The 9451-nt window shown below is 40.9% G+C and overlaps 1 protein-coding gene across 1 annotated transcript; it reads left to right on the forward strand.

Annotated features, from left to right (window-relative positions):
- On the forward strand, nt 5213-6061 carry LOC107646830. The gene is made up of 2 exons (XM_016350979.1): nt 5213-5485; nt 5732-6061. Exons 1-2 carry the CDS (start codon nt 5213-5215, stop codon nt 6059-6061), a joined length of 603 nt encoding a protein of 200 aa, XP_016206465.1.

Consider the following 9451-nt stretch of genomic DNA (forward strand, 5'->3'; position numbering starts at 1 on the left):
TCGGTCCAGGAGAGCTCGGCACTGGCTGTTTGGGAAGAACATGAGAAGACCATTCCCCAGCCCCTCTAGCCGAAATATTCTGAGCAGTTGTAGCCTTCCTTGCCTTCTTAAAGGCCCTCATGGAGTCATTATTTTTAACCATCTCTGAAAAACAAAATCAACCATAGAAGCAGATTACAAACTGGAAAAAGAAGAAAGCAAAGTAAAGTAGAGCAAAATATAATGAATACCCAGCACAGTTCGGACAAGGGATGAATTCCCCAAAAACTTCTTGGTATCAAGATGGGGAGGTTCCCCCCAAATATCCTCCAAGACATTTACAAAAGCCTGCTCGACCTCGTCCAACATTTCCCAAGTATACCTAGACACCACTACGTTCTTCTGCCACTCTAAGGGAAAGCGGGGCTCGCCATTCTCATCCAAAAAGAAAGGACGAGCTCCTTCAACAGCTCGGATCTTAAAAAGTAATTCTTAAAATCCCTGAAAGACTCATCATACATGGAAAAAACTTTATGTCCCTGGGCAGACCTAAAAGAAATCCAAGAAGCCTTCTTTTTTGTAGTCCCAGGCTTGGTCAACACAAAAAGATACAGAAAAAGGGTTTGAGAAGGTTTAACATCAAATTCTTGACAAACCAACTGAAAAATCTTGATGAAACCCCAAGAATTCGGATGAAGCTGAGATGGGGCCACATTATACGACCATAACAGGTCGGTCTCAAAAGGAGTGAAGGGAAGGGTGATGTTCATCTAGCTAAAAAGAAGTCGTATGCGTAGAAAAAGGGATGCTCCCCCTAGGTCAGAACAGGGAAGCAAACCCTTTCATCAGAATCAGGTGCTACCAATTTATAGTTGTTCTCCTGATCCCTACTACTACAGATTCGGTGGTGTTTCCTAAGCTCCACACAGAATTCAGAATTAGCTAGAGAAACACACAGCAACATAAGGGAGTCCAACCAGTCGGACATCCCCTTGGGAACCTTAGAAGATGCCTCGACAATATTTTTGCGAGAAGACATGGCCAACTAGTCCTACAAAAAAGAAAAGAAAATGGATTGCTAACCAAATACAGCTCAGGCGATATCAAAACAACTCAGACAATATGACTCAGAGCAATACAAACAGTAAAAGAAAAGACACACACCAAGGTCCAGGGGCATCATTTGGAGGCAGTGACATAGAGTAAAAGACTCAGAAAAGCCTACAGAGGCTAAAACATCCCAAGCAAAAGACTCTAAGCAACGCTTTGAGAAGAAAGACACAAATCAAAGCAAGATTATTAAAAGACCATTATCCTCTACAAAGCTACCCCAACAAAGAAAAACCCTCTCTCAACCAACACTCCGAGAAGAAAAAACCAAATAAAGCCACCTCTCAAAATACAGTTTCAGTCTATCAGCAAAAGGAACTGCCAAGTAATAGAACATGTCAAGGGGAAACCACAAAAGACGCAACCTTTGTCAAAATCAAACAAGCCATTATCCCAAAAAAAACCACAAAATCAAATACTATAGAAACAGGCAACAAACATGCAAAAAGCTTCAATCATCAGGAGAAATACCAAAGAAAATACATAAGGTCGAAGAAGAAGCTAGAAAAATACGTCACAGAGATAAAAGTGCAAGCTTTGCAACATACACTCAAATAAAACAAAACTTTATCAAAGGAAAAAGTAAGAACGATGGAAGGAAACACCAACCTGAAAAAAGGAGAAAGCTCCAAAGAAACTGAAGACGGAATCTGGAAATCACCCTTTCGAGCGAAAAGAAAGTACCAACGATCAACAAATGGTGTCGCAGAGAGAAACGCAAGTCTCAACAGAAAGGTAGAAAGAAAAGGGGGGAAGTTACAGCAAGCAAAGAAACAGAGAAAAGAAAAACCATTTTTTGCGTAAAGTTCAAAATGAAAGAGGCAAAAGAAATGGAGCATTAAAGGGATTAATGAGGTTATTAAAACCTCGCACATTCCCAAGACAAAGAGTGTGAATGGGAAGCGCGCGCTTTCAAAAAGAGAAGGAGAAACGCTTCACATTCAAAAGCTTCAGCGAAGTTGACAAAATGCTCGAGTTCGGCTTCACTAGAGAAAGATCGAAGTCCTAAAACTAAGACTCGACCTCAAAAAGAAGACCACACTCGAGCAAGGGCACTGTTCATACCTTGGGTCGAGCTCTCCGACCGGGATGTTTAGAGACAAAGTCAACCGACCTCTTCAGGTCAGACTACCCGACCTCTTCTCAAAGAGCTCAGCCAAATTGCCAGGAAAGCCCAATAAGGGCCCAGATAGAGGAACACGACCCAAATCTAAAGGCAGCCCAAGCCTATAGAGATAAGGGCGGTTCCCTTGAAGATAAGATGACTTCATTCAAAGATAAGATAAGATAACTATCTTATCCCCAGAAAGGTCATCTCCTACTATTATAAATACACTGGAGCACCCAGGTATAACTCATACTCTGATTCTACTAAAAACTGTTTAATACCCATGCTAACTTAAGCATCGGAGTCCCTTGCAGGTACCACCACCCTCCGTTGACAAAGGATCAGCAGCATTGCCAGTCCAACAAGTTGGACACGACAGCTCCGACCATCACCCCCCAACCGAATACGCCATCTCTGACCAGTACAGAAGATCTCGTCTGAGATTGACCTACAGTTTCAGGTAACCCTCGAAACAGGTGGTTACTTCAATTGTGGTTTGCCTGGTCACATGGCGAAGGATTGTACTTGTTGAAGGAACCCAAATGAGGGTCGAAATCAGCACCAAGGGCGAGTATTTGCTGTGAACGCCAATGATGCTGCTAAGGCGGATCCTCTGATAAAAGGTAATTGTTTAGTTGGTGGTAAAATATTAGTTGCACTGTATGATACTGGGGCTTCGCATTCTTTCATTGCATTTGATAAGGTTGAAGAACTAGGGTTGAAAATGTCAGAATTAGCTTTCGATTTGCATGTGCATACTCCGTATCAAACGGTTATGACAAGGTTAGGTTGTAGGCAAGTATCTTTCAAGCTTGAGGATAGAGAATTTGTCTATGACTTAATTTTTTTGCCAATGGTTGGGTTGGAGATGATTTTGGGGTTTGATTGGCTGTCAAAGAACCGGGTATTGTTGGATTCCTTTGAGCAATTGATTCGGTTTATGCCGGAAGGAGAAGGTGGAGAAGGTGGAGAAGTGGTAGCTAAAGGTTATTACCTGAACTTTGTGATGGTGAACTGTGGTAGGGAAGAGTGCCAGGGTTATATATTATTGGCTGCGAATACGCTAGGTGATGATCAGAGGCTAGATCAGATTCTGGTACTTTGGGACTTTCCTGAAGTATTTCCTGAAGATATTCCCGAATTCCCACCTCAAAGGAAAATTAAATTTGTGATTGACTTGGTGCTGGGGGCCAGACTAGTGTCGATTATGCCGTATCGAATGGCTCTGATAGAGCTTGCTGAACTTAAGACTCAGTTGGAAGAGCTTCTGAACAAGAGGTTCATCCGACCCAGTGTGTCTCCTTGGGGAGCGCCAATTTTATTGGTGAAGAAGAAGGATGGAGGAATGCGACTTTGTGTGGATTACTGGCAGTTAAACAAAGTAACTGTGAAGAACAAGTATCTGTTGCCGAGGATAGATGACTTAATCGTTCAATTACAAGGAGTTGGGTGTTTTCCAAGATTGATTTAAGATCCGGTTACCATCAGATAATGGTGAAGGAGGATGACATTCCAAAGACTGCGTTTAGGACATGCTATGGACACTACGAGTTTGCGGTGATATTCTTTGGGTTGACGAATGCACCTGCTATGTTCATGGATTACATGGACAGAGTATTTTGTCCCTTCTTGGACAAATTCGTGGTAGTTTTCATACACGACATCTTAGTTTACTCAAAGACGGTGAAGGAGCGGAAATTGTATGCCAAGTTGTCGAAGTGTGAGTTTTAGAAAGAAGAAGTGAAGTTCTTAGGTCATGTGGTGAGTAAGGACAGAATAGAAGTGGATCCTTCAAAAGTGGACGCAGTGATGGAATGGGAGAGACCGACTATGGTGACTGAGGTTAGGAGTTTCTTGGGTTTGGCCAGATATTACCGAAGATTCATCGAGGGATTTTCTCAAATTGCACTACCGATGACTAAGTTAACCCAGAAGGAGGTACCGTTTGTGTGGACGTCGGAGTGTGAGGAGAGTTTTTAGACTTTGAAACAAAATTTGACTTCAGCACCAGTTTTAATTCTACCTGAACCACACGAACCGTTTGAAGTATACTGTGATGCTTCGTTGAAGGGTTTATGTTGCATGTTAATGCAACATCAGAACGTAGTGGCTTACGCATCACGTTAGCTGAGACCACATGAGGTGAATTACCCAACTCATGACTTGGAATTGGCGGTGATTGTGTTTGCATTGAAGATTTAGAGGTACCACTTGTACGGGGTGAGCTTTAGAGTCTTCTCTTATAACAAGAGTCTCAAGTACATCTTTGATCAGAAAGAACTCAATATGCGTCAGAGGAGGTGGATGGAGCTACTGAAAGATTACGATTTTGAATTGAGTTATCACCCTGGAAAGGTGAATGTTGTGGCTGACGCATTGAGTCGAAAGTCTTTGATGATAGCTTGGATGAGGATTAAAGAAGAAGAGTTAGTAGATAAGTTTTAGAACTTAAGCTGGATATTGGTGAAGCTGACGGACAAGCCTATTTGAACCAATTGTGCATTTTGAGTACGTTTAAGTCAAAAAATTCAGAAGGCTCAGCAAAACGGACAAGAACTTCAGAAGATGTTTCAACCAATTGGCAAGAAGAGGCATGGAGAGTTTACTAAGGATGATAAAGGGCTGTGGAGATATAAGGGGAGAATTTATGTGCCGAATGTTAGGAGTTTGAGACAAGAGTTGTAGTCAGAAACTCATAGCAGTGGGTTTTCTATTCATCCAGGAAGTACGAAGATGTACTATGATCTAAAGAAGATGTTCTGATGGCCTGGGATAAAGAATGATGTAGCTGCAGTTGTATCTAAGTGTCTGACGGGTCAGAAAGTGAAGATAGAACACCAGAGAACATCGAGAATGTTACAGCCACTTGAGATTCCTTAGTGAAAGTGGGAAGGAATTGCAACAGAATTTGTGACCAGTTTACCAAAAACTAGGTCGGGATTTGATGCGGTGTGGGTGATCATGGATCACTTAACCAAATCTGCTCATTTTCTGCCTATTTGAGTGAACTACTCTATGGAGGAATTGGCAAGGTTGTACATCAACGATATTGTAAGGTTGCAAGGAGTGCCATCGAGCATAGTGTCAGACTGTGATCCCCGATTCACATCAAGATTTTGGGAAGCTTTCCAAAGAGCTTTCGGTATGAGACTGTCTCAGCACGGCATATCATCCACAAACGGATGGACAGTCAGAACGGACTATTTAGACATTGGAGGATATGCTAAGGGCGTGTGTCTTGGATCAACCGAGAAGTTGGGACCGTTATATGCCATTGGTGGAGTTTGCGTACAACAACAACTTTCATGCGAGCATTGAGATGGCTCCGTATGAGGCCTTGTATAGACGGAAGTGCCAATCTCCACTTTGTTAGTATGAGGCCGGTGAGGCAAGTGTGTTAGGGCTGGATTCGGTAACAGAGACTACTGAGAAGATTAAAAAGATTTGAGCTAGGATTTTGACTGCACAGAGCCGACAGAAGATCTATGTAGATCTGAGGAGGAATTTGAAGTGGGCGAGCATGTATTTCTGAAGGTTACTCCTACAACTGGGATTGGAATGGCGATTAAGACAAAGAAGTTGAATCTGAGGTATATAGGGCCGTTTGACATTTTGAGACGATTCGGGCCGATGGCATATCAAGTAGCCTTGCCGCCGCATTTGTCTAACTTACATGACGTATTCCACGTGTCACAACTCTGTAAGTACACGTCGGATGCAGCTCATGTGTTAGAGCCTGAGTTGGTTGAGCTAAAGGAGAACTTGACTTTTCAAGTAGCACCGATGCGAATTGACCACATTAGTGTGAAGAAACTACGAGGAAAGAAAGTTCAGTTGGTCAAGGTTGCTTGGAAGAGAGCATGAGTGGAAGAGCATACTTCGGAATTGGAGTTCGAGATGCGGAAGGATTATCCTGAGCTATTCTCAAGTAATCACTAAATTTTGAGGACGAAATTTCTTATTTGGTGGGGAGAATGTAAGAACTACGATTAATTAACCGTTTAATTAAATAATTAAATTTCCCAAAATAGGATCCAAAAATTTAGAATGTGAATTAGAAAATTTAAATATAATTTTTGGACTCAATAGGTTTTTTTTGAGTTGGAAAATGTAATTTTTTGCAAAAAATCGCGTAAAAATGCAAACCGGTAAATTAACCGACAATACCGGCTTAAGTTTGTCCGGTACTATGTGAGAATAATAAAAACAGTAGAAAACCTTAGAAAAACATTTAGAATTGAAAACCGGGCACTAATTTTAAAAGGTTTAGCCCAAAGTTGGACCAAATGGGCCAAAAACGCTAATGGGTTGGACCGGACCCAATTGGGCCCAAGCCCAACATATATAAGTTCATTAATGAACTCATTTCAGCCTCATTCCTCATCAAACGCAACACATACCAGCTGCATTGAGAGGAGAAGGGGAAGCGAGAAAACACTATTCACATACAACTTCCAGTGACCATAACTTGAGCTACAGAGCTCTGATTCGCGTGCCGTCGATGGCTACGTGAAACTCTTGCCGAGCCCGTTAGTTCTATCTAACTTGTGTAGGTAAGAACTCTAAATTTTCTCTCCTTTTTTCAGCCCTAATAAATTCAAAAATGTGGGTGTTGGTTTTGAGTGAATTTTTGTGTTTTGATTAATTAGGTGGTATCTAAGGTTGGGCTATTAGTGGTTTATGCCCCAAACACCATCAAAAAAGGTAAGAAAACTCTTTACCTTGTAAATTTGTGAAATTGATGAACCCTAGGTATTGATTTATAATAAATGATGTATGTCTAGCTTGAATTGTGAATTATTGGAGCTTTGGATTAGTTGTTGGTGATTAGAGGCTTGATTGGACACAAGTTTAGTGTATAGCACATATTGGGGACTATTGAAATTGTTTTGGTTGTAGGATATTTGGTTTTGGTTGTGAATTTTGGAAGTTGAGAACCTTATTAACTTTTGGTAAAAACCAGTTTTTAGTGAACTTTGACAGATTCTAACTTGAGCCTCAGTTTTTTAAAATTTGTTGAAATTTGTCTTAAATAAAAGTTCCTTTAAATATCTTAAAATTGATATAAAGTTTGATGAAAATAGATTTTTATAGAGGGAGTTATGACTATTTAAAGTTTGGTGCCTAAAACTGAATTCTGCAACTTTGAAATTTTTCTGAGTCTGGTGAGAGTCGCATACGTGACATGGTGCACGCGACGCAACCAAACCATTCGGGTTGGGAATCTCACATACGTGAGGCACTAGATGCGTACGCAACACAGTGCATGCAACGCAACCAAACCATTCGGGTTGGGTATCTCGCGTACGCGAAATTTAATACGCGACGCGAGCAACCCATTCGGGTTGGGCATCTCGCGTACGCGAGCAGGGGGTTGCGTACGCGACCACCCCTTATTCAACAGAATTCGTACGCGAGGCAGGGGCTTGCGTATGCAAGACCCCTGTTTTACTGAAAAATCATTTTTCTTCGTTTTCAAAGGTTCTCGAGCTTTCCAAACATTCTTTAAGTGTCATTTAGGAATACTATCTAGTACTTAGACTCTAATACTTCTAAGGATGAGTTAGTGACTTAATTTAGTGAATTTCTGTATGAATCTAGAAGGTGGAGACTGAGGTTTCTGGGGTACTGAGGACAGAACTAGTTGAGTGAGATGGCAGAGTAATGTAATGATGATTGAGCGATGGATTGTGAGAATGTGAACCGATAATATTGTGATGAGTCTGGGACTCAAGGAATAATGATGAATTTATGAATATTGAAAGTGATCTCTGAGGAATATGGAATTATTGTTTGTTACTGGTATTGTTGAGACGCTATGCGCCTGTGATGAGCGGATAATTTATAAGCTTTTTGGCATTGTTTTTACATAGTTTTCAGTATGATTTAGTTAGTTTTTAGTATATTTTTATTAGTTTTTAATTAAAATTCACATTTCTGGACTTTATTATGAGTTTGTGTATTTTTCTGTGATTTCAGGTATTTTCTGGCTGAAATTGAGGGACTTGAGCAAAAATCATATTCAGAGGTTGAAGAAGGACTGCAGATGCTGTTGGATTCTGACCTCCCTGTACTCAAAGTGGATTTTCTAGAGCTACAGAACTCTAAATGGTGCGCTCTTAATTGCGTTGGAAAGTAGACATCCAGGGCTTTCCAGTAATATATAATAGTTCATACTTTGATTAAGGATAGACGATGTAAACTGGCGTTGAACGCCAGTTCCATGCTGCATTCTGGAGTCAAATGCCAGAAACACGTTGCAAAGTGGAGTTAAACACCAGAAACAGATTACAAACTGATGTTCAACTCCAAGAAAGACCTCTACACGTGTAAAGCTCAATGCTCAGCCCAAGCATACACCAAGTGGGCCCCGGAAGTGGATTTCTACATCATTTACTCATTTCTGTAAACCCTAGTAACTAGTTTAGTATAAATAGGACTTTTTACTATCTTTGTAGCGATCTTTGATCAATTTTATGCTATCTTAGACTTTCATGGGGGCTGGCCATTCGGCCATGCTTGGACCATTACCATTTATGTATTTTCAAACGGTAGAGTTTCTACACACCATAGATTAAGGTGTGGAGCTCTGCTGTTCCTCATGAATTAATACAAAGTACTACTGTTTTTCTATTCAATTCAAGCTTATTCCTTCTCTAAGATATCCATTCGCACCCGAGAACATGATGAATGTGATGATTATGTGACGCTCATCATCATTCTCACTTATGAATGCGTGCCTGACAAACACTTCCGTTCTACATGCAAACAAGCTAGAATGAATATCTCTTAGATATCTAATACAGAGGACCGAGTCCGAGATATTAGAATCTTCGTGGTATAAGTTAGAACCCATGGATGGCCATTCCTGAGATCTGAAAAGTCTAAACCTTGTCTGTGGTATTCCGAGTAGGATCTGGAAAGGGATGGTTGTGACGAGCTTCAAACTCGCGAGTGCTGGGCGTAGTGACAGATGTAAAAGGATAGTAAATCCTATTCCAGTATGATCGAGAACCGACAGATGATTAGCCATGCAGTGACAGCGCATTGGACCATTTTCACAGAGAGGATGGGATGTAGCCATTGACAATGGTGATGCCCTACATAAAGCTTGCCATGGAAAGGAGTAGGAATGATTGGATGAAGACAGCAGGAAAGCAGAGGTCCAGAGGAACGAAAGCATCTCTATATGATTATCTGAAATTCTCACCAATGAATTACATAAGTATCTCTATCCTATTTAATTATTAAAAC

Source organism: Arachis ipaensis, chromosome B06 (assembly GCF_000816755.2).
Source record: "Arachis ipaensis cultivar K30076 chromosome B06, Araip1.1, whole genome shotgun sequence".
Lineage (NCBI taxonomy): Eukaryota > Viridiplantae > Streptophyta > Magnoliopsida > Fabales > Fabaceae > Arachis > Arachis ipaensis.

Coding starts and splice junctions, on each gene's coding strand:
- LOC107646830 (XM_016350979.1), top strand. CDS start 5,213: ATGGAGGAATTGGCAAGGTTGTACATCAACGATATTGTAAGGTTGCAA. Junction 5,486..5,731: donor ATGCCATTGGTGGAGTTTGC/GTACAACAACAA, acceptor GTATTTCTGAAG/GTTACTCCTACAACTGGGAT.